Here is a 25,148-nt window from a genome sequence, read left to right as displayed (position 1 = left end):
GGATTTTTAGGGCGGAATATGTTTATCTAAGGTGTTGCCTTTCCTCACTAAAATCCCTCAAGTGCAGTAAGATTTTTACCAGGGACTCTTCCAGATTTTTTCCATGTAACCCTGTAATACGTAGAGAAGTATGAAATGTTTGTGTGCAGCTTATGAAAATAATTTTCACCTCGAACACTTTGGCATCTTCCTCAACATCCCTGATGGCGCCTAACCTAATTCATCAAAAAAAGTCCTGCAGATGAAAGTTGTTCTTTGTGAGACTGTAGCTTTGATGTCACAGTTTTATGCATGAAAATACTAAGCCTTGAAATGTTTTCTTGAAAGCGCTGGCTGGCATCATGCAGAAATGTTTAACATGCCCCTCCAAGGAGGCTGAGCTGTACTTGAAGAGCCATTGTGTCTGCGCTGCATAGTGTTTAGCTTTTGTAAGTGTCTAAGATTTGGACTTGAAAAGAAATGCCCTAGAGATATGGTTAGATTCCAAATATTGACATACAAAAACAGGACATGCCATTACCAGCGTATTTGGACCACTCTCTTTGAGCTTCTTGGCTATTAGCCTGTTTTTTTTCCTCACTTATTTTATTTTTTAAGCTCTTTTCCCTTCCTGTTATTATACATTAAATCCTCACTGTGGGTTGACAGCCTGTGTTTTAACATATGATATTTTGGTGTGGCGTGAACATCAAAGGCAGGTGCTACAGGCGTTAAGACGTGGGGGAAGGTGTGGTGGGAATCTTCACTTCTCTTTGCTGAGCAAAGCCAAGATACAAAGCCAAGTTGCACTACTGTTCCCCCTTAATTCGATAGATTTATCTTTCATCGGAAGCAGCTTGTTAATTAACAGCTCAAATGTTCACTGTCATTTTCTACAACCATCAACCAGAATTCTTTAAAAACTAGCATTCGGATATCTGTTGACAGTATCCCCTATCCTAAATACATTAGGCTTCACTGTTTCTCTCAAACTCATATTAAAGATATTGTGTACGATTTTTTTTTTTTTTTTTTTTTTTTTTTTTTTTTTAGTAATACTTAGCTATGAAGGCCACCTACCAAGTGTATTATTTTTTGGTGGGGGGTATAAAAGTTTTTTTCTCTGCTGTATTTTTTATGGTGGACAGTTTATGCATCAAAAGTTATGAAACACAGCAATTATGACCGCCACAATTATTTTTCTCCAATATACAGTGTCAGTGAAAGTTTTACATAGAGCACCTGAAAAGGTTAAGCAGAATGAATATAACGACAGCCTGTGTGCCTTTAAATTATATGAGAGGTTTGTCAGTATCTAGTGTATGTAAACAATGGGGCTAAATAAGCCTGTGATTCATACGGTAAGGTATGAGCGACATGGCACAGAAGGGAATTTTTTTTTTTTTATTATTAAAAAAACTGATGCTCAAACAACTGGTGTGGGCCTGTGCTGGCCTAGTGCTCCATGTGAGTGACGGCTTTTAATTAATAGCCTTGTAAAAGGAAACCCTGGCGGGCCCTCTCTTCCATAGGCCGGCGGAATGAGGCACCCAGTGTTTGGGATGGTTTATTAATGCTTTGACTGGTTAGCCCAGGGTAAAATGGACAATTAGCATTATCCGTTGCCATATGCTGCCCATTGAGTCTCAGGCAGAGGCAAAAAGACAAAAGCCCGGGCTCCTGTGTGAGGCTAACCTGGGATCACTGCGGAAGTACCATCAGCCCGGTCACATGTGCAAGCTAGAGGACCCACGAGAGCACCACCCCTCCCAGAGTGCTTTAATTACACACCAGACAACAACACGCTGGAGGACTGCTCACTCAGCAAAACCCAACGGCCCTGAGTGTCAGTTAAGCTGACTGAGTTCTGCATTGATATGTTGGCGGCCGCGTGCGTGCGAGAGATTGAAATGGATTTATATAATTTGGTTGCATTGCGTATTTCCCATCAGTGCTATGTCATAAACTGAGAATAAACAACCTAAGTGAGTAAACAACCTCTCTGGCCATCATCACATCTGCGGGCATTAGAAGCCAATCTTTGAAGTGCGAGCTGTCTGAATGCCAACATCTGAGTGTGATGTTAGGTCATTAAAAGAGGAATTTATCTTGCTAGCAAGCGGAGAATGGGATGTGGGCTGGAAATGGGCAGGTGGGATCTAGTTGGCACGTCTGGCTCTGATTAACGCTACATGATGATGGGGAATAGTCCTGTCTGTGGGATGGAGAATTTGTTCAGTCCTTTCCCTCGCTCTGCATTCGTTCTTTCTCTCTCTCACCCTCTCTCCCTCCATCTGGAGTGGATGAAGTCAGAGACCACATCACTGGTGTTTGGCCTCCATTCCCTTTGATCCTCCCGCCTAGCTTGGCGCACACACAGCTGTACAACAGCATGCCCATTGTGCTTCTCCTTTCACTCTACCGCCAGTTTGCAGGTACAAATATAGAGAAAGAAAAGCAGCCTGTGTTTTTTCTACCCCTTATTTGATTTCTGCCTCTCTGGGCATGCTGTAATTTGCCAGGCATTTATTGTACGCACGTGAGCGGGTGTCATTATACTTCCATTAGAAGTTAAGATTATCTGAAATGCAAATAGCCCTGATAATCCACTCCTCCCTCCATAAGCTTGGTTGGTTTGCTAGTCATTAAAGTGTGCATGTGCTTGTGAGCACACGCGCGCGTGTGTTTGTGAGCCGTCCCTACATGTATATTTTTCCTTATATGTGTTTGTGCGATTAAATGCTTTCATGTGCCCCAATTTGTTTAATCCAGATTGTACATTTCATTTGTTTACTTTATAGACATTGTGATGCAAAAGATGACAGATTATACTAGATTTTCCAGGCCTCTGCGTCAGTGTACTTGAGAATATGATGCGGTAGAGCAGTGTCTCCTCACAGTGTGCTGCAGTCTGAAAGAATATTCAGTTGCAAAGATCCCAAAATGTTTCAGTGTCTGTTGGACCAAATGTTGTTCTCATAATGTTAATGTTCTTTCGGCAGGTGTACGCACCGTCTCCGAACTCAGAAGACTTCAACAGAGATTCACCTTCTTACTCTTCTCCTAAGCCCTCCAGCAGTATGTTTGCAAGCACTTTTTTTGGTGAGTAACGCACCATTTTGACTTCATTCCGGGAAGTATTATCTGGTGCTGCAGCTAAAAAGTTTGTCAGAACATTACCAATGCATGGTTTTTCTAAGATCATCCTCAAATTATTTCTTGGCATTACTCTGCTGACATGGTATTTGTAGTGATTAATATTATTAATGTTCAGTCTCAATATCACCCATGAGTCCAATAAAATACCCGAAATGAAATGAAAATGGTGTACCATAGTACATTGAAGACTAATGTTTTGACATTGCCTGACAGATTCATTTGTTCCAGCAGCGTTTAGCAACGTTATGGCTCTGTGCACTCTGTATTTGTGTGTGTGGAGACTTGAGTCTTGGATCAAGTCAGAACAGCAGACCTCTCTGTTAGCTTTAGCTTCATGTTATCTCAGCTGTGTTCGAGCCAAGGATCATATTTCAGTCCCCAAAACCAAAAAAGTCCTCCTCGGGTGACCCTAAGATAAGGGTTGGGTGGGGGGCTGTGTTGAGACTAAACTGCAAGTTGTGGATTGCTCCATGGGCCTCAGTCGTGTTGACTTATAACTTTATTTGTTTTATGCAACTTGTCCAGATCTGATCTCTGATGAACTGCTCTCTGTTTATCACTAGATGGGACCCACAATTCCTCTGACCCATGGAACTCGTCCAATGGGATCAGTCAGCCCAGCTACGGTGGAATGCTGGGAGGATCTTCATCTCACATGCCACAGTCAGGAAACTACAGCAATCTGCACTCACACGACCGCCTGGTAAGAAGCTCAGCTGGTGATACCAGAACAATAAAAAAAGAATTAAAATCAAAGTTTAATCCTAATTCTACTCTGCCAGCACACTAGAGATGTCCACTGTGCATTCAGCACGTAGATGATCTTTAGACTTTCCCCTCCCCCTGTCTGGTTATTATCAGTGAAGACACTTGCGACCCTCTTCGGATCAGTGTTTGATCTGTTCTTGTCTGGCTGTGCGCTGCAGCTGATTGGGAATCACAGGAAGCCTCTAGATGCTGCCTGCCCAAAGCACCCTTTCTCTGTTTTACTTATAACCTTTCTTTTATCGTGGAAGTGTCTCTCATAATATTAACCAGTTCACCTCCTTCTTTCTCACACTGGTACACATTTGCCACATGTAAATGTAAGATTCTTTTTTTTTTCTTTTTTTTTCCAGAATTACCCTGCACACTCAGTCTCTCCAGACATCAATGCCAGTCTTCCTCCCATGTCCAGCTTCCATCGAAGCAACGCCAGCACTTCACCATTCGTCACTGCAGCACACACCCCGTCCGTCAACACCGCTGATGGGGTCATGGGTATGTTCGCTTGTTAGCACTCATGTACTTGTTCACAATGTGTAGATTCAATGGCTACAGCCTAAGCAGCGCTAAGCATCTTGTCTTTAAAGGTAGTGGGCCAGGCGGTAATCAGCTGCTTTGTGTACCGTGACCACTCTTTGTTTCTCTGTTTCTTTAGCTGCTGCAAATCGGGGGAATGCCACTGGAAGCTCACAGACTGGAGATGCACTGGGCAAGGCTCTGGCCTCGGTGAGTTATAAACTGGGAATTCAGTCCATCTCACTGTACATTCCTAATGGAATTTAGTTCAAGCAAATATGGATTAAAAAACAGAAACATGGTTGCCATTTACTATGGATGTTAATGGAAAATTCATTCACTATCTAAAATGGCACTCTTTCCCTGGTAACATCAATGGCGACTTAAGTGTTAGCTTCTAGCCACACAGGAATCACTCTGTGTCCCATCCTGGCTGGTCTCCTCTCAGGGTGTGAACCTCATGCCTGCATTCTATGCTCTTGTGAGCGCAAATGCATTTTGATTTCTGTGCAATTCGAGATAGTGCATTAGAATAATGGCCCACTTCTGTCTCTAAAGAAGGTGACCTCAGTGGTCATGCTGGGAATTAAGTGCTATACTGAATGCTGATTAAAAAAAAAAAAAAACCCAGAGGATATGTTTGCAGTTGTTTTTGGGCCTAAGCCTGGATAATTGTGGGCTTAAACTAAGAGTATTCAAGAAAGGGAATTTTGCATTAAAAATACTCTTAAAGCCAATGGATTACACTTTAGTTTGGAAAATCAACCCTTGATATCTGTGACATCTTACAGTGCGTTGACTGAATGTTTAACTTCCTGTAGCTCACAGGCATTCAACAGAGGAAGAAATATTTTATCTGCAGTTATGGATAGATTATAGTCTCAAGTTTGATTCAGTTTTACCTCACAGTTGTATTATAATTTTAGGTAATAGTTAATAATTCATTGTCAGATGGTAAATAAGGACCTTTTACTAGCATACTACGAATGCAAAGACAAGTCCATTCATTGTTTGACTTTCACTGTTAAGGTGGATTTGATCATTTAATAAAATGGATATTTGATATAGAAACCATCCACTGATTTAGCGTTTCAGCTTGAACCTAACACTAGCTTAGCACTTCAAGTTTATGACTGTCGCTTAAGCAGAGATGGAGTAGGAAAACACTTTTTTGGCAGCCAGTTGAGACACAAGGAACAACTCTCTGAAAGGAGAAAATTATGGCAGCATGAATCGTGCAGAACTGTAGAAAGCCCAATTATCTACAAGTTAAAGTGGCTTGATAGATACTCCTTATCTTAAATTTCCAGTTCCTTTCACATGTCTCTTCTGTCTAATTGGAATAACGTGTTGTCTCAGAACTGTTTTTCTATGTCTGTCTTTCCACATGCCAAAATTGGAATCTGACCATTTCAGTCGTCTAAACTTATTATTCCAACATTAATATCATTAAATAGAGTTTAACATGCTGCACACACTTGGTGCCAGCACACACTGGTACTTGATATGGCAAGAATCCCAGAATTTTTTTTTTTTTTTTTTTTTTCTTGAAAACTGAAGTCTGATAAGATCCTAGTATAAACTCTGATGCATAAATTTCTAATGAGTTTACATTTAGGATGTAGATTGCGTACTGGTGTAAACCTGAAATATAAAAGTGGGGGATGATAATCACAAATTAAGTCTTTTTTATATTTGCAGACTCAATTCTATTAGCATGACAAAGCTGGGGTGAAATGGACACGGTTGGGCTGGGTTGGGGGTGGGCGGTTAGAGTAGGGGGCACAGGGGAGTTTATAACTGCTGTGGCTCAACTCCACGGGCCGCCCTTTGTAAGGCTTTTGTTCTCCGCCCTTTTAAATTGGCTGTGCTTATTGGCCCCATGCCGCCTGCAGGAGCGTAACTGATGATGAGGCGGAGCTTCATTTATTCCAGTAAAATGAGCTGTGTTCCACTTTGAATATGGCTTAGTAGCCAGTGAAGGAAAAGAATAGTAAGTCATATATTGTTGGGTCAGAAGTCACGGTTATAAACAGCTTGTATTTGAGAAACTAAGAAATATTTGGAGATTTGTTTTTGAGTCTTACTGGTTTCTGACGCTCTTGTGATCACACTATTAATCCTCCTTAGTTTTCAGCTGACTTGAGTGTGTGAGAATAAAAATGCTGAGCAGAGAGAAACACTATGAGAGTGTACAAAAGCATGAATAGCCATTGCGTTCCTCCCTGAAGAGAACAGACGATCCCTCCTCCGCACTCAGTAAAACACTACAACGAAACCTCTAGCCTGATTCTCCAAGTTGATTGAAACACTAAAGCCCAGAGATCAAGATTAAATAAGGAGATTATTGATAATGAGTGCATTCTATCATCCCTACAGAAGTCAAATGGTTTCCTGCAAGCTCAATTTGATCTTAACTTGGAAGCGAAATCTCTGTGGATCTGCTGTTTTTTTCTGTGCTAATTAGTTGGGATCCATCCCTAATACCCTGGGTTCTCTGAGACATGTTCCATTATGGCACAATATCCTCTTATTAAAGGGAAAAAATCAGGGACGTGTTTGTGCTTTAATCCAGCATTTGTTTAAACAAATGAAATCCCTGTGGAAGTTTTGAAGATGTAATCTCCCCATTCCCTGCTCCTGTGATTGACACGCCATCCTCAAACTCAGCGACCTCAGTATAACCTTTCAGGGGATGTACTGGCACACTTATGTTACGGAGGTCCTCTGAAATGTCCATTATTGTCTCAGTAAAGATGGACAAAATGAAACTAATTTGTGGCATCATGCAGCACGAGCCTTCTTGAACACTCAACAGAAGTCATTTCTCACTTTTTGTCAGGAGGGCAAGCTCTGGGATATGTATATTAAGGACCTCATGATTTGATTTTGATTACAATGGTTCCTGATACTTGAATATCTAATCAGTATTTCACATTAAGTATTAAATGATATATACTCAACTAGTGTATCGTCTTAGCATTATGATACATGATTAGGTGTCTATGTTGATAATTAATCAGGCATATTAAAAGGGAACTATACATTTGTTAAATGCACACAGGCTCAGATCCAAGAGGTTTACATGGTGCATGCGTATTTTCATTTTGTTGCCATAGTAGTACAGTACTGTATGAAAAAGCGTATTGATGATGTTCAGTCTGGTGTGGTTGTACTGGGAGGCGAGTCATCGCCAGGGTGACTCAACCTTTCTTACCCTGGGGGTAAGAATGCCCCATTTTTTACTCTTGACTTTCAGGGCTTTCATAGCCGGTTTGATTTGGTTAATTTCTTTTTTCTTTTTTTTCAGTTAACTTCAATTCAATTCAGTAAATACAAGTTCAATGTGAAGCTCAGGTTTTAAAAATTCAGATCCAAATTCCAATATTTGATTCAGAGGACAAACTTCAAGTTCATCTGTATGGCGTCACAAATCTCACCCTATAATTCTGTTGTACCCAGGGTAAAATGAAATCCATTGGGATACTTTATCTGGTAGTACAGCAGTCACTATTTTATCCACCGGATTAGATTTTTGCCTATTTTCTTTGATGCAGTTAGCCAGAGAAGTGCTTGAGAAAACAATTTGAGTAGATGCTAGGAGTGGATACAGTGCAGCATAGAAGTCGCTTTCAGATGGAGAAGCAGGCAAAAAGGAATTATTGGAAATTTGCCATTACTAGTTCTAAACCCATTCACATAGCCTTTTCCAAGCTGTCAGGTTACCGGCTTGTATCCTTTGACACACAAATCACTATGCTTAACATGAACAAGCATTCATGTTTGAATGTATTCTAAGGCTGTGGAAATTATTCTACATCTACTAGTGGTACTAACCCATTCATCCAAGAATTTGATTGCAGCCAAAGGAAGATGCCAAACAAAAAGAAGTTTTCATCACCACTGGTATCTGTAGGCACAAGCACAAAAACCGCTTTGAACCAGCGTCGTTACTGTGTCATAAAGACGCTTTTTTGTAGTCTAAAAAAATGCTGGAATGACCCCATCACACATGCTTTTTTTTTTTTTTTTTTTTTGCCTTTGAAAAGAGCTTTCCTGTATAGTTTCTTTTTTAAGCCTTTGCTGTAAGCACAGATAGCTTTTAAAGGCTTGTAATTATCCAAATGTATGCACTGATCATTTTTATGGCATTTTTGGCAGTAAAATCCCTATAACTGATTGGCCAATTTTGGCTGGAAGAAGGTAACACAGCTGTAAAGAGCATGGAGAAAGCAGCCAAATGTTTTTTTTTTTTTTTCCTGAGGTTGTTGTGGTGATTTAATGATGAACTCTCCCTAACATCTCTTCATTCACCTCTTTCTTCCTCTCTCTCCCATAGATTTACTCACCTGACCATACCAGCAGTAGTTTTCCATCCAACCCGTCAACACCTGTGGGCTCTCCTTCGCCCCTGACAGCCACAGCAGGTGCTGCCTCAGCAGGTACAGTGGTGACTGCTGCCGGCACCCCGTCTGGAAGGGCAGGTAGAGTATCAGTCTCTGGATTTTGAACTTAAATACACCCCCACAAGATACCACGCGTAGAATGGCTATCCATCTCATGCATTAGCCATGCTTATTTTTACAGACAGCAGGACAGACGCATATCAGATTGTGTTAGAAGTGGGCCTTGATGTGGAATAACTAAGCTAATTAAGTGGCTTTCATGAACATGACTTAAATTTTAATTACTTTGAGACTATGTGGTGTATTAGTTGGATTAATCAACAACTAAGCAGAGTGAAGTGTGGACAGTCTCACTACAGCTTCTTTTAATACTGTTGTTAGCTGTACATTAGCTGTAAATATTGACCACAGAATAAATTAATTAAATCAAGATTATGCCTTAAGTATGACGTGATTTGATTCCTTTTTTAAGTCAGTTCTTCACACTTCTGAAATTGTGATTAATTACATTAAAAGCACTTATAAATGAGAGAAGTGCAAGAGGCATGAATTCAATGAATTCAATTTTTTTTTTGTGGTCTGTAGAGCTGCTCTATATAGTCTCTTGGTGACATCACAGATTAGTATCGGCTCACAGGTTTCTAGTCTCTGGGAGAGACTTTTTCATATTCATAAATCATGACTGTGTTGACAAATGCTCCTGGAATAACATTTAAGTTTTATCTTATATTGGATTTTTGCTTTATGATGAAAAAAAGGTTTAATGACAACCCCTGGAGGGACTATGTAAATGAAAATGACTGAGCCTATGGCTCATGGAGTGATTGAGTACTGTAGCGCTTCACTTTATAAGTATTTGAAAAGAATTTGGAATTTTGCCTCTGAAAAGCTGGACAGATTGTCTTTTTGCACCACGGCGATCCAAGTCTTCATGCCTGATAACATTGCCTTGCAGCAGTTGCCAGTGCAGTTTGGGCAGAGGAGCCCCTGCTTTGTGATAAGACATCAGATGTAGCTGAACAAATCTGAGTAGCTTTCATTATTATATAATCCTGTTTTTACAGACAAGTGCTCAGCATTGGCACAAAAACAGCATGCTTGGGTGTTTGCATTTTTGTTTTAGTTGTTTTTTTGTTTTGTTTTGTTTTGTTTTTTGAGAGTGAAGAGACAACCCTGTTCATAAGTTTTATTTGTTTGGGTTGTCGAATACAATGAAAGAAGACAGGAAAGGAGCAAAAAAACATCTTCAAAAACATACAGTTGAGAGGAAATGAAACAGTCGTTGATTGAGCCATCAGAGCACCTGAGGAAATTCCCATTTCTAATAAATCAGCTTTTCGAGTGCAGTGCAAGAACTTCGTGAGAGAAGAAGATGGCATTTGGTAAACATGTTAACAGAGTCCAAAGGGGGGAAGAGTAAGGGAAAGCCCAGTGTGTTGTTTTAGTGGGCAGTTGTGTCATGTATGGTAATGTAGTGGTGACAGCTGTCTCTACGTATGCCTCCCTCGTCCTCAGCTGTTGCCCTGGCCCGTGGACAGCTGTTACCCCTCCACCCCCAACCCAACACTCACACACACACACACACACACACACACACACACACACACAAACACACACACACACACCAGGCTGCAAAAAGGCCTCATTTATCTGCCAGTGGGTGGGGGGTTGGGGGGGGTGGCTGTGACTCAGCTGATGAGGAAGACTATGACGGCCCAACACATGGAGATCTCTCCTCTCCTCTCCCAACCTATTTACAGTGCATCCCAGCCAGGCCTGACTGCAGCATGCCACACCTGGCAGGACAACAGTGGAATTCCTCAAACTGTTTATAAACTAGATTATCATTTTCATATTTCCAGAAATTGAAAATGGATCATGTCTAGAGTGAAATATGTTAGCAATTCTCATCGTTTTCAGAGTTTTTATGAAAAAATACCCTGAAATTCCCTTTTGGCAACAAACAAGTTCATTTGTTCCTATTTAAATTAATATTTGATATAAAATCATAAAATCGTTGTTGTAACTTGAAGTCAACTGGAATTTGTCAGGGGAAAAATCTTTCACTAGTTATTCATGTTTTGTGATCTATAAATTATACATTTGGTGTTTAGAAAAGAGCTGTACTTGGTAATTGGCACAAATTTTGGCATCCCATTGATGTTAACCACAAAATCCATTCATCATTGGGATTATACCAATGTACAGCACATTTCTCAAGGCCGTTTTGTTCAATTAGCCCTCTCCGGTGCATGTGGGGACTAGAGCCCCAGGCTAATTCTTCATAGCAGCCAGCCAGTAGAGGCTTATGAGGAGTTCCTGTCTGATTCACGCCTGGGAGAAAAGCTGAGGCAGAACAGAGGCTTTCTCATTTCCTCTTCCAAAGTAACTTTTAATAGCTTGTTAATTAAAGTATGCTTTTTCTAAAGCTGCACATGTAAAGAAACATGAAAACTCACGTATAGAAGAGTGTAGAGGTGTGGAGAGACATTCTTCAGAATGAATAGGTGGAAAGTCCTTTTCTAAACAGTTCCCCGAGCTCAAGGGAGATGTAATCTTTGTGTTTGTCAGAAACATACAGTTTGCTGACATTAGATTCCAGCTCTCGCTCATTCTGCTTTTGCTGTCTTTGAAATACTGAGGTGCCATTTTAGGGTAGATGTTAGAGAAAAGAATCTTGCATTAGTCTATAATGGTCCCTAAATGCTGCTAAAAATAAATAGATATGAAGTAGCAATTTGCTATTAGGTCCGTTTAAACATTGAGCTGCACAGACGTTCTACAGTTGTGATAGCCTTCAAAGAAAGACCCAACTTCCCGTGTATTGGTGTCTTTTTGTTCAACACTAGCTATTAAATGTTTTGACGATGATATGTTATCATGACTATCATGTTCTTATTTGATGTAAAACAAAATTCATGAGAAAGACGTCTTGGAAATGAGGGATTTACATTCATTGGTTTGGTATGTGTGTGATCTGACTAAGTAAGCCTGGATATTTGTGATTACTTCTCAAAAATGTCATTCTGAGTAAGAATGCCACATCATTGTATTCACAGATGGGTCTCTGAACTATTTCAAATGCTCAATTAAAATCTTTTCAAATTCAAACAGCAAAGAAAATCATATCCCACCGAGCATTCTTCCAGGCCTCTCGATTACAAATATTTCCCTACCGTTGGTCTGCATTTTTAATTTGGCTTGCTACTCGTATGTGAAGTGGAGAAATATACCCACAATGAGTTTTCAGAATCAGCCTAAATAGTACTGAGATAACCAAAACAAAGTCCCCATCTGTAGTTTGTGCTCCAGTGGACTGCATTTACCAGGATGTAGGCTGGGATTGGCGTCCTTCCACCATAACAGACACCAGACAAAGTACTGAGAGCCTGTAGCTGGAAAGATCCCCAAACACCACTTCATGTAAATAACCTGGAAAGGTTCATTATTGTCAAAGTCCATTAAGGATATTTGATTGTACAATGCATTACCCCCTTTTGCACAACATTTGGCAGAATGATGGGATGAAATTGTGCTTCAGAAAAATAGGATAAAAGAAAAGTTGTATAGGAATAGGAAATGTGATGAGCAGATGTGAATTCCTTTTCTCTCACACTAATTTACACCAGATCAAATCAAGTTGATTTACTTTTCTATATGCTATACAGTGCTATAAATTAACATTTTGGCTCCCTCAAAAGTTAAAAAAATCCACTCAGAACTTCTGCCAGCTGAAACTAAATTATCCTCACTTGTATACAGCTTATTTCTTGAGCTTTTTCTGTATTTAGAACACTAGATTAAAATGCATTGTTATTCAATTAAAATTGGCAAGACTCATTTTTAATAATAATAGCATCAAAGTGCATTTCAGAAGGTTCACTAGGTACATTCACTCAGGGAAGAGCCAGCAGAAGTCGCACACTGATGTAATTAGGAAGCAGACAATAGTTATCATCAACATTATATATAGGGAAAATATGAAGTTATATGAAATACAGCAATCTGTTTTCGTTTAAAGGGGTGGCACTGTTTTCCCACAAATTATTTGTCCTTGGATATTTTTGAAAAGAAGTGGCCACTGGACTTGAACTTATTCCACCCTTCTCATTTATACTGTAATTTAAGAGTTGGTAAAAGTAAATTTCAGATTCCACAATGCCTGTGTGTATTTTTCTATGCTGATTGAAATTATTTACATATACTCTGCCACCTTAAGTTTTAAATCATATTCATCATACTGCTCATTATCAGTGGTATCCAGTGTTGGATATGAAATGGGTTTGACCTCAGTTAATCAAGGTATAAATTTGATCTTTTCATCATCTGTTTAGACTTTTATAATGCTCTTCATTATTTTTGGATTGGAAAGTTAACACAAATTGAATCTGTCTCTCTTGGGCCAAGATGATTTGGCAAGCTTGGAAGCTGTTGGACTCATGTTATTCTAAAACTCCGCTTGGCATGTGATTAGCCTCTTCGGATGCCAGTATCATGTTAATCGAATCCAATGATGTTTAGATTTGTCGCTCAGAACACCTGTTAAACCACAATGCATTTTTTATCACTCTAATGTGTTATAAAGACTTAAAGTGTCCCGGAAGAAAGAAGAATCAAGGAAAGCTAGTGTTAAAAAAAAAAAAAAAAGAACGGATATAGTGTTCAGCTCCGGGTGGAAGTGGGCGTCAGACTATCCCTTTACTGGCTCATGTGTCAGGATGCTGTCCAGTCATCAGGAAGTGATGCAGTTGAGCCCTAAAGATAAAAAATATCTGAAATAGAGCAACAACAAACCAGAAAATCAGGATGTCAGTGTGTTATGACTGCATGTTATGCTGTGTGTCAGTTAGTCTTTGTATCAGTGTACCCAGGGAGAGGGAGGGATAACGCTCTGAGCTATGTTGTTGTGAAAGTGAATCTGCTGCTTAGGTTGCTAACAGTGATTGCCCCCTCCACCCCCCCCCCCCCCCACCCTCTCTCACCAGGTACCAACCAGTGGCCTCGTGCTAGCGGACAGACCCCATCCTCTCCAAATTATGAGAACTCCCTTCACTCACTGGTAAGCCCCTCAGCCCTCCTCTCTCTTCCATCCACACACTGTTGGATGGATGCTCACTATAGATGCCAATGGCGGAGAAAGCTAGCATAACATGGAGATTCCTGTCTTACAAATGTTGGTGAGAAAGGTGGGGGTAGAGGGACTGCAAAACTGAACAATACCTGTCCCTTGGGGCGTGCCCAGCCATCTGTCCTCTACTCAGTGGGGCAGGGTGGGGATGACAGTTGGGGGATGGGGCTCAAGTTAAGGAGGCTGGCGGGGGGGATTGGCAGCTGTTGCACTGAACCACTGCTCCAGGATTCCTGTGCTGCCTTGCGACCCAAGTCATAGTCTGGGATCACCTTACATCCAACATACTACCCTAAAAGCATTTCATGCATTCACACTATCTGTGGTGGGGGTTAAATATTTACCCGCAGTAAATAATATTTCAATAATATTAATAAACTTTACCGATAAAGCACTTACTAAAAATGTTACAAAATGCTTTGCAAGATAAAATGATGCACTAAAGAAAAAATAAAAGTAAAAATTAAGACAAAAATAAAAACAAAACCTAGTCTACAACTCAAGTCAAAGCAACACTGCATAACTGTTATAATACATTAATGGGCCCAACTTTTATTACTTTAGACATATCTTGGCCAATTGCTTGGTACCACTTAAATTTACCAAAAAGCACAGCAAGATATCTGTGGCATAATAACGGAAAGTAATATTATTTTTATAAATTATATGGTGCAAAGGTAGTGTATACTGAGAAAAGGATTGTACCCATAACAGATCCATGAGGGACACCAGAGGTTACATTTGCCAGTGATGATATGTACTCCAGCAAAGAAATATAAGCAGTGAAAAAACAATATCGCAGTACCAGAAATGCCAACCTGTGTTTGAAACCATCAAATAGAAGAAAAACATTGACAGGCAGGGAAAGTGCCAGTAGTTAAAGATTAATTAATTATAGTTAATTGTATGGGCAATCATCCAAGACAACTTTAAGAGATGGTGTGAGAAGAATATCAAATGCAAAGGTAGAGAGTGTTGGCTATGGAAAGCATCTTTGATATGCAGTGACATTAAGAACTACCTTTTGGGGCTGCCCCAATAGCTCATCTGAAAGAGCTTGTACCACTTATCAAGTGGTGTGGCCAAGTTCTTACCACAGAGGCCCAGGTTCGATTCCATGCCAAGCCTTTTGCTGCATGCCATCCCCTCTCTCTCCCTGCCTTTCCTGTCTCTCTCTCTCTACTGTCGCTACTGAATAAAGCAGGAATGCCAAAAAAATAATCTTTATAAATCTTTTAAAATTTTGATGACTCAAAATTTCAGTGGGATCTACGAAGAGGTTGAAGTCTGAGTTCTGTTTTCTCATACAATATTTTAACATGAGTGTTTTTTTCCTGCTTAAAATGTCTGATACAATCAAAAAGTTTCTCCACGTCCAGTGATGGCACCTTTTTTATAGTCGAGGCAATGAAGGCCTCACAGGAGGTAGCAGCAGAGTAGGAGTTAGGAATCTAAACGTGCCTAGCGACTTCCTGGTTGTAAGCAGAGATCCACCTCAGGCAGGGCTCAGCACAAATCGATGCATTTAAACTGGTAATGGAAATGCAAATTGGCCCGGCATGGTTTGACTTGGTGCTGCCAAAAGTGCCAATGGAAAAACAGCACTAGTATCAAGATTTAATCATATGTTGGCATAAAAGAAAGTCTTTCAGGAAACTGGAAACTAATTTCCGGAAAAACAGAGGATATGACACATCAGTCTGTCAAGAGGAGCCACTGGCCTCAGGCATCTTCAGTATGGTCATTGTACGCTTAGCTGCTTCTGCCACCCAAATAGTTTGTGAATCTCCTTTTTGATGGCATTCAGCTCTGCAAGACTCAGAGTCATTGTCCATCCTTAAAGTTATTGTGTGTTTCTAATCCTTTTCTTTCAAGTGTTTCCACACCATGAGGTGTGCAGTCAGCCCAGTGCTTTTAACCAGTCAACTAACCTGGCATCAGTGCAAAAACAGCTGACAAAAAGATCAGAGAATTGTGAAGAAAAATGTTAAAACATGTTGGTTTGATGGTGATTTCTTCGTTGATGTGATGAGCACCAGGGCAGACTCCCAGCAAGTACATCAAGCGTTTGTCTGAAGAAGCTAACCTGCTAAGCCACTGGCCATAGCCAAGACTCCTGAGCAGCAGTTTCGGACAGCAGAGCAATAACTCCCAAATCCTTCTCAGTCAATTAAAGCTGGATTCTACAAATGAACTGATGCACCATAAGTTCACAGAAAACTTTAAAAATTCAATTAAAACAGACTCAGGAAATTGAGAACTAGGGGTTTGTAAGAACTAAGGAATTTTCATTCTTACAAAGTCATTAGTCAGCAGCTGTCTATGTCTTTGTGAACTCTGCCTTTCTTTTATTGTCTATGCTCTTTCAAAGACAGTCTCTATCCACGCGATATTTCTGGTATTTCATCACTATTGATCTTTTTTTCATAATCATGTCTTATTCCTATCTGACTTTGCCAGAAAAACAGAGTTCATCAGCAGCTACATGAGCATCTCCAGGATGCCATGTCTTTCTTAAAGGATGTCTGCGAGGTACTCCTGCTCTTCAGATAGAGCCCTTACCCATCCCGTGTTCCATACGTTGCATCCTTCATTTTGTTTTCTTTGACATGCTGCTCGACTTCCAATCCACATTCCTCCAAGTGAAATGCAGTTTAACTCATTTCTTTTCTTTTAGTTTTGTTGCCATATTTTTTTCATGTTGCTTATTTGTATTTTGCCATTCCAGCTTGCAGTAATCAGTTTCAGTGCAGTAGATGTTTTCTAAATTAATTGTGAAATTACTTCCAAGTGGTTACAGTGCATGTCCATTTTGCAGTTAGACACAAACATACTGTAACCACGCACCTCAAGTTGAAATGGCTCTATTCTTCTTGCATTTGGATTGTCTTTATCTTATGTTTCAGATTTTTTTCCGCCTCTTTTTCTTTTTCCAGTCCACACCATACAATCAGTGTTCTCAATTTTTGTCCTAATGTGCTTATACTAAGCTGCTCTGTCCTCTTTCCTCTCTTTTCCCTCTCCCTAACCCTTCACTCTTCAATCCCCACGGTCCTCCCAGTCTCGAATGGAGGATCGTCTGGACAGACTGGATGATGCAATCCTTGTTCTGCGGAACCATGCAGTGGGCTCCACCGCCAGTCTGCCCAGTGACATACACAGTCTGCTGGGACAAGCACAAAATGGGCCAATAGCAGCCATTGGAGCAAACTTCCCTGCCTCTGCATTGGTTCCAAGTCGGACAGCAGCAATGGTACGGTAACTAAAGATTATTTAGAATTTGAATGTTTTATGTACTTAGGATATTCCATCTGAAATGCGGTAAGACTGCTAAATGGGGGGAAAAACAGATACTGTATTTCTTTGGTGTTAGTAACCAAGCTTATTCCAGTGTCTAACTTTTCCAAATTCACAGTGCAACAAGCCTTGGCCACCTGTTCAAAATGGGTCCACTGCCATGTGTAGAAACTAAGACATTTTCCACATAGAGCAGTTGAATTTATCCTGACATATTTTCCATAAGTGTAATGGCTGGCCTAATGCTCTCCCTGTGCTTGAGAAAGGCAGTATACACAAGGGTGAAAGAGAAATGAGAAAAACAGCCATAATGGAGTGAAGTTTCCTTTGGTGTATAAAGTGTTTGTGTGTTGCGCTCCTTTTAGAGTTCAAGTCTAAGCCTCTTGAGAAGCAGGGGAATGCAGGTCTCAGTATAAATCATGATGTGTTCACCCATCCTCCATCTGAGTTATTTCATTTTAAAGAGCCTGGAGATTTGAACACATCTGTACTGGAAATTAAAATGGGCCGGCCATTCCTACAGTAATCCTTAGGTGATGGGAAGTAATTTGGGTCGTATTTAAAAAACCAAAATTGTGATCAAGTGCCAACATGAGTGGGGGTTTAGATTACTTCCCTTTTTGTGAAGATATGAATGCTCTTGTGCAGAAATGATGTAGGGGAAAGTCCTAGGCAGCGAAACATAAACACATTCAGCATTCTATTCATGGTTGAGATTATTATTATTTTTTTTTATTTCTTTTCATTAATTTCTTCCTCTGCTGAAAATATTGTGTTAACCACTACCAACATTTTATTGGATCCAGACCTTAGATCAAGATGGTTTTCCACAAGGAAACTGTATAATTGATATATCATTTTATTTGATTTGATTCGATTTTTGTTTTTCTGTTTTTTTTTGTTTTGTTTTTTTTGTATGTGGGCAAAGTATCAGTTATCACACCATCAGATATCCACACTGACTAATTTAGCATCTTGTTAATTTAAAGAAATACGATTCATGTCAAAATATTTTCCATTAACTGTGCATAATAACTGAAAGTATGAAGTGAAATAAAAAACATTTGAACTTTAGTTAGACTGTAAAATAGCATGTAGTGTATTCTCACGTCTATGCCTTGTTTTGGTTTGGGCTGACATTGTGTTAATCACTGATCCAAAATATTTTACTTGTTCACAAAAGAAAACTCTTTTGTAGGCGAGATTATCAAAGATGTAATGTTTTCCTTGAACCGCTTATCGCGATTTGTTTTTTTTTTTCTCTTTGGCCCTGTTCCTCATATTCCTTTGCCAAAAATAATTTATAATACGCACAAACTCGGTAATGTTTCTCCTTTGTTACTGTCACCCGTCCTGCAGCAGAGGGAAGAGAATATCTACAGGCTTTTTTTTTTTGTTTTATCTGCCACGGAGTGTTTTGATACTGATGCTGTGGCTGGATCTTTCAGAGCAGCATGTTTTCGCCCCTCAACAAAAGCACTTTTTGTGGCCGCCTGAAGAGTTATAATTGATGTATTTGTTACAGAGTTTTTGGTTATGGCCGTGATGTTGACAGACTGCAACTGTGAGAGAGAACATACTGTGTCTGTGTTAACACAGCACTTCCTGTGTGGGAAGAGGTCCCCTCAGACAGGGCTCCTCAGACGGGGCTCACCAGCCCTCGGCGCAGCACAGCTACAGGCTTTTACTCCAACTAAACACCCCGCTCCCACCTCCCGCACCCCTTTTCACTGCCTCTTTTTAACAACCCAGGAAATCTGAATCGTTGGAAACGTGTGTCTGAACCCACGGCCTCCGCCCAAATAGAGGTTCTCAGCTGTATGGTAATCAGGCCCAGCCATGAAAATGGCAGCGTTCTTCCCTCGCCAGAGCCCCAGCTTCCCTCCTCCTCCTCCAGACAAAGAGTTGTTTGGACACCTGTTGAGAGCACAGCAAAGATTAGCGTAGCGCTGAGGAAGGGGAGGGTCTCGGGGTAGTGGGGTTAACAGAGGCCAACAGTGACTGGGGATCACATTCCACAAGAAAAGGGGAAAACGCCCCCCACCCTCAGTGCTGATTTCCCCGCCTTTCCTCGGTTCTCAGAGGGGAAACTGAAGAGCTGGAGAACATGTGGTAAACCTCAGGAAGGAGGGACATTGTGGTACAACACAGTGGGAGCTGACTATTTTGCTGTTATGAATGTGGACAAAATAACAAGGAAATGCTCGACATCTTTTGAAACACAGCACAGAAATAGTTGTCTTGTATTAGACATGGACGTGCTCTTTATTGTGGTTAGAGTGGAAAGCCTCACAGCAAAACAGCAAGCAGTGAATTGTAACGCAGAATAAATGAGTGGAAAGGGAGAGGTTTTCATAATGTGCTTTAAATACATTTTCAAGCCCATTATGCAGGTGTGCCGCTTTCTTTTTTTGTTTTCCATCCCTGATTTTGCATTCTACAGAATATTAATGTGAAGTAAATCACCAAAGCACCCCTGGTGTTAAGAATGAGGGACTTGCATGACTAATGAGACCCAACCCTTTTACTGCTGTCTGGTTAGTAGGCAACTTTTAATAGGGATAAGTAAATCTGTAAACATACAAGGTGTCAGACAGTTTAAATAACTCTCAGAAAACTGTCTGCCACAGTCCTTCAGTGCTGTCCTGCTTTGAACTGTTTTTTTTTTTGTTTTTTTTTTTTCAGTCTCTTAGCACATGTGACTCACCAAATGCTGAAGTAAATATCTCGCCGCTCTCCTGACAATGTCAGTGCTCTGTGTGTGTTGCTGCAGGGTGGTGCCCACCGTGACGACGCTGCCAGCCTGAACAACAGCCATGGAGGGCTGCCCAGCGCTGGCTCCACATCCAGCACAGAGCTCAACCACCAAGTGGAAACCTTCAGAGGTCTGATGCACTCCTCGCACGCACTGTCTCAGCAATCTAACGAGATGATTTTATGACATGAGAGCACCGTTTTGTAGTGAAATGACTCATGTGGTTGTGCTCAGCAGGTCTGGCCTCAAGCCTGGCCGGGCAGGTGTCTGCCTCCCTGGAGCTGAAGGTGGAGAGTCAGGACAAAGACGACATGCATGAGAACCACTCCTCTGACGACGTCAAGTCAGATGACGAGAGCGACAAGAGAGACATCAAGACACCCCGCGGAGGCACCCGCACCAGGTAAGAACATGCAAGCAGACGAGACGTTTTGTACATGTGTGTCTAAAATAAAGTAGAGTTATCTGGCACTTGTAAAATGTCATGCGGGTGGGGGGGGTTTAAATCAAATACAGCCTAGACCATAGCCCTGTTTTTAAAGAGGAATCCTTTGATTTTGGTTTTCAGCTTGTTAATGTTTTTAAAGTTGCAGCTGACACAAAAGAAGGATGAGGGCAGAGCTGTAGGCTGCTGAGTGGAGCTCACGCCTTCCAATGCATAATTACATCAAATTTCTAAGTTGAAATTTGAACCACTAGAGGGAGCAACAAGCTGGGGATTTTGTGTATTAAATTAATCATATCATGCTTTTCAACAGGATGACAATATAGCACTGACAAATAAATTGATCTTTTTCTTTGAAGACACAGGGTTTGGTGTGTATTTATTCTTATTTAACAGTCTTGTAACTTCCTCCTGCCATCTACAGCAGTATCAACGAGGACGAGGACCTGAACCCAGAGCAGAAGGCCGAGCGCGAGCGCGAGAGGAGGATGGCCAACAACGCCCGTGAGCGCCTAAGGGTGCGAGACATCAACGAGGCCTTCAAGGAGCTCGGTCGCATGTGCCAGCTGCACCTGAAAAGTGAGAAACCCCAGACCAAGCTGCTCATCCTCCACCAGGCTGTGGCCGTCATACTCAGCTTGGAGCAGCAAGTCAGAGGTCAGTAGCCACACATAACCCTCCAGTGTATGAACTCTCCTCCCCTGGCTTTTCAGGGCTGAAACATTAAATTGAATAATGAATTTTGAAAATGCTCGACTTTTTCGCCAAATTACTTTGAAATTCCATTTCATCGTCACCTCCAGACGGTGATGGTTCGCCGTGTGTGTGGGTGGCATGTGAATTGGAAGAGTTATGAAAAGAAAGACAAATAGAATAGACAGTCTGGCTCCTGGCAACGGCAGCAGCGAGCGCAAACCAGCCGAACGCCGAGAGCACAGCCGTCGGTGTCCGCAGCACAAGTCCACCACAGCTTAAACTGAATGGTAGTTCACCTAAACAAACCTGGTGCCAGGAATGAAACATGGAACAAGTTTTCTTAGAGAAGCCGACAGACGGACAACAGACTCCTGTGGAAAAGATGTTACAGAGCTGTTGAAGTGAAGTGCAGCAACACAGAGTCTGATGAAAACTAGTATGAAACATTTACATATCAGAGTTAATATTGCTATTGAAATCATAACATAACATAACATAAACTACATTTGCTCGCTCAAGCGCTGTATTATAAGCTCACATTGATTTTATAAAAACCAAACCAAAAAAAAGCGAGTACAGGGATTCAATCTCGACTCTTCAAGGTCACAGTCACCTTTTTCTTAGTCTAATTTGGGTTACATATTTGCATAATTTCTGAGTGACTGTAGCTGTCAACCTGTGTTTGGATCTCTGAATAAAACGGACAGAGATTAAATTCCTATTTTTGTGGACCTGCAGAGCGGAATTTGAATCCCAAAGCAGCCTGCCTTAAGAGAAGGGAGGAGGAAAAAGTGTCCGGGGTTTCCGGCGACGCCCAACAATCCCACACCGGGGTGCATCCTGGCCTCACTGACACATCCAACCCCATGGGCCACCTCTGAGTAACACACAGGTACGCCCCACCCCCGCTGGAGTCCTCCCTGCACATTTAAATCTTATTAAAGAGAATGTTTGCAGCCCCAGATTAATCATTTCATGTCCACCTCTCTCCTCTCTCCAGATCAAAGCGATCCAGATCATTTCTGTAAGATTGAGTCGGTGAGCTCGCTTCCCAATGACAGACAGGACTCACACTTTGTGACACCAATTGGAGGAGACAGACCACTTGAAGCAAAACTATAAAACTAACACACTCCAATCCTAAGATTGAAGAACAAACCGTGTCCAGTTCCCTGCGACAACAGCCAGTGTCCATCAGCAAATTTCTGCCCACGAGAAAACCTTCAGCACATATCACTGTCTGCAAGAAGCACGTTGCTTCTGAACAATCAGAGACTGTCACAATCTCCTCCAACCGTATGTGGAAATTGCCTTGTGCCTAAACTGAATTGACGAATGCATTGTAACAGCAATTGTTTTTGTTTGTCTATTTCTTTTTTTTCTATTTATTATGTTATTGAGCTATAAAGTGTATGTCTAAAGGGAAAGTTAAGTAATTTCAAAGAGAAGTATGTGGCTTTTCAGTCGACCTACAGTTTGCCAGTTTCACCTGTAAGGCTGAGCACTCCGCCCTGGAAGTCTCGGGCTCGTCCGAGACGAGAGGGAAAAATATTCAGGCACTGAGACAAGAAGATTCAAATTAATTTATTGGCCAGTTTAGAGTGATCTTAATGCCCAGCTGACGATGACCGTCGGCTGTGAGAGCTCAAGACTTAAGCGCCCCCGTCTTTAAAAAAGATGATATATTATTTATATTTATGTTTTATTCATTCCGCCACAAGCCGAGTCTTTAATCAGAACTACCTATGCTGGTTTCTGTGTAGTTTAGATACACACTAGTGACTGAAATTAGAAGAGAACCCAACAAGAGGAACAACAGGCCCGACTACATTAGCATGAATTGTCTATCGCTGGTGACACAAAACGGCAAACTCTAGTTTTACTGAAAGGTCATCTTTAGTTGTGTTTTTTTTTTCCACCGTAGCGAGCAGTTAACATACAGAGAGCAAAACTATTTGCAAACCTTAGCATTCCCTGCATATTTTTAGTGTCTTAACAAAAGGAAAGTGGGGGGGCTTGACTGTCCTCAGGTTCCTTTGCCATATAGTGTTAAATGTAAGCAGTGACATATTTTGCAGATTGTTGTCTATATGTTTAACCTGACAGTTACACGCTCTAGACTTCAGCGCAGAAGTGGCTTCGTTTTTGTCATTTCCCGCCACTGGCTAATCAGAGATTTCTTCTAAACGACGACCACACGATCTCCTGGCCTGATGAACATATCACTTCATTTTCTTTCTGTTGATAACTCAAAAGACAGTACGTTTCAAAAGCAGTTACTCTAAGTAAAAAAACAAAAAAACAAAAACAAAAAAAACTAGTTATGTTTATTTGTGTTGTAACAAGTCATTTCTCTAGGCTTTCAGCATATAATGTCCAGTTTCAATTAGCAGAGAGAATTTCTAAGTTATTTTAAATGGTGTTTTGATCCAAGCCGTGATATACTCAGTACAGGTAAGCCAGACTAGATATTACATGGATTCACATGCTGTTTAATATCAAACATAGTTGGTTTCATAGAACTTAGTACAATAATGAACAAAAGCAGTTAACAGGATTTTCTTTCTTTTTTTTTCCTTTTTTTTTTTTTTTTTTTATTTCAAGACATTGGTCATGGCTTTATTTTTTTCCCTATCAGTGTGCATGCTTTATGTTTCTCCCTTATTTAAGTCTTTGGTCTTAAGACCTGCTTTATATTCCATTTATTTCTTTGTATATTGTCTTCCATCATAATCTACACCTTAAACAAGGCTGCCACATTCAGAATAAGTATTCTGCCAAAAGGGAAAATCAATTAGAATTAAGGATGCCACGCCGAGAGTTTACATTATGGATTTATGACTTAAAAACTTTTGTGACAAAAAAAAACATAAACAATTATTGTATATTCTCTGACTGCATGTGGCCTTGTTCTTCATTTCAGTATTCACGAGCTTGTATTCATGTTGGCAGACTTTGATTGAGGGTATAATGTATGTCACTTCCTGCTCTCTTTTCCTTCATTTTTTTTTTAAATTTCCTGTTGTTCCTATATTTCTTTGCTCCTCTGTTTGCCAAGTTAGACTTTGCTGTATTCCCAGATGCTTTCCCTTGTATAATATATGAAAAAAAAAAATCAAAAGAAAAAAAAAAAACATTTGGCTTATTTTTCACTGTAGTTAGTCTTTTATACAATAATACTGTAAGAATATTTCTTGAATTCTAAATATTACTCTTTCTAGATTTTTGAAAGCGAAAGTTTTGAGTAAAAAGTTTCTTACTTTATTTTACTATATTAGATAGTAAAAATGTACGGTTATTTACCATAACCTGTCCATTACTACCAGAAAATTTACAAATGGCATCTCAAGAACATTGTTGCTCGCAGTCGAGTGCTTATAAGACGCTGTACGAGCTCGAGATTCCTCAAAAAAGTGCGACCTCCATCTTATCCTTCAGTCTCCATGGTTGATTGACAAAAGATTTGTTCTTGTGTCAAAAACAAAGTCAAGCTATTGTTGATGCACATCAAAAAACAAAAGATACAGCAGCAAGAATTTGAATTTTCTGTCTCTTTCAGCAGAAAAAAAACACAAAATGTATATAACATTTATGTTGCAATAAATGTGCCATCTTTTTTTAAACTCAATTGTATGTGCATTTATTTCCCTCACTGGACAAACACTTTTTTTGTTTCTCCATATTTACTTTTTTTTTTTTTTTTTTTTTTTTTTTTTGTGTCCTCACTCCATGCAATTTTATTTTATGAAATAGCATAGGCTGGCTGGGTGCAGTAGGATGAGCTCAGAAACACAGGGTTAATCGTGGCTTTCCTGTTTTTTTGTTTCTTTTTTGTTTTTGTTTTTGCCGAGACATTTCTACAGTGGATTTAGGCCAAATGAGTTTTTTATAGTATGTAACTCAATTTTGAAAATAATACCAGTGGACCATTGTAGTCTGTATGAAAAGTACTATGGAATATATGTTTCTATTTTTAATAAAGTGTGATAGCAGCGTACTGTA

General features: G+C 40.4%; 1 protein-coding gene across 6 annotated transcripts in view; it reads left to right on the top strand.

The window, feature by feature from the left end:
- The window catches only part of tcf12 (transcription factor 12), a 108,917-nt gene extending 83,769 nt beyond the window's left edge, over nucleotides 1-25,148 (top strand). For 3 of the 6 annotated variants that reach the window (XM_030078201.1, XM_030078192.1, XM_030078183.1), the window contains exons 9-20: nucleotides 2,982-3,081; nucleotides 3,702-3,841; nucleotides 4,257-4,398; nucleotides 4,559-4,629; nucleotides 8,759-8,903; nucleotides 13,811-13,884; nucleotides 17,015-17,206; nucleotides 20,024-20,135; nucleotides 20,240-20,408; nucleotides 20,875-21,107; nucleotides 21,885-22,038; nucleotides 22,147-25,148. In XM_030078201.1, coding sequence (XP_029934061.1) covers nucleotides 2,982-3,081; nucleotides 3,702-3,841; nucleotides 4,257-4,398; nucleotides 4,559-4,629; nucleotides 8,759-8,903; nucleotides 13,811-13,884; nucleotides 17,015-17,206; nucleotides 20,024-20,135; nucleotides 20,240-20,408; nucleotides 20,875-21,107; nucleotides 21,885-22,027 — 1,521 coding nt within the window. In that variant the 3' untranslated portion in view covers nucleotides 22,028-22,038; nucleotides 22,147-25,148. Of the gene's footprint in view, nucleotides 1-2,981; nucleotides 3,082-3,701; nucleotides 3,842-4,256; nucleotides 4,399-4,558; nucleotides 4,630-8,758; nucleotides 8,904-13,810; nucleotides 13,885-16,413; nucleotides 16,486-17,014; nucleotides 17,207-20,023; nucleotides 20,136-20,239; nucleotides 20,409-20,874; nucleotides 21,108-21,884; nucleotides 22,039-22,146 lie in introns of all 6 variants that reach the window. The other 3 variants (XM_030078210.1, XM_030078218.1, XM_030078227.1) reach the window with 2 other exon arrangements.

Source organism: Myripristis murdjan, chromosome 3, assembly GCF_902150065.1.
Source record: "Myripristis murdjan chromosome 3, fMyrMur1.1, whole genome shotgun sequence".
Lineage (NCBI taxonomy): Eukaryota > Metazoa > Chordata > Actinopteri > Holocentriformes > Holocentridae > Myripristis > Myripristis murdjan.
Note: the sequence above shows the minus strand (reverse complement) of the source record. Positions and strands in the feature narration are given on the sequence as shown.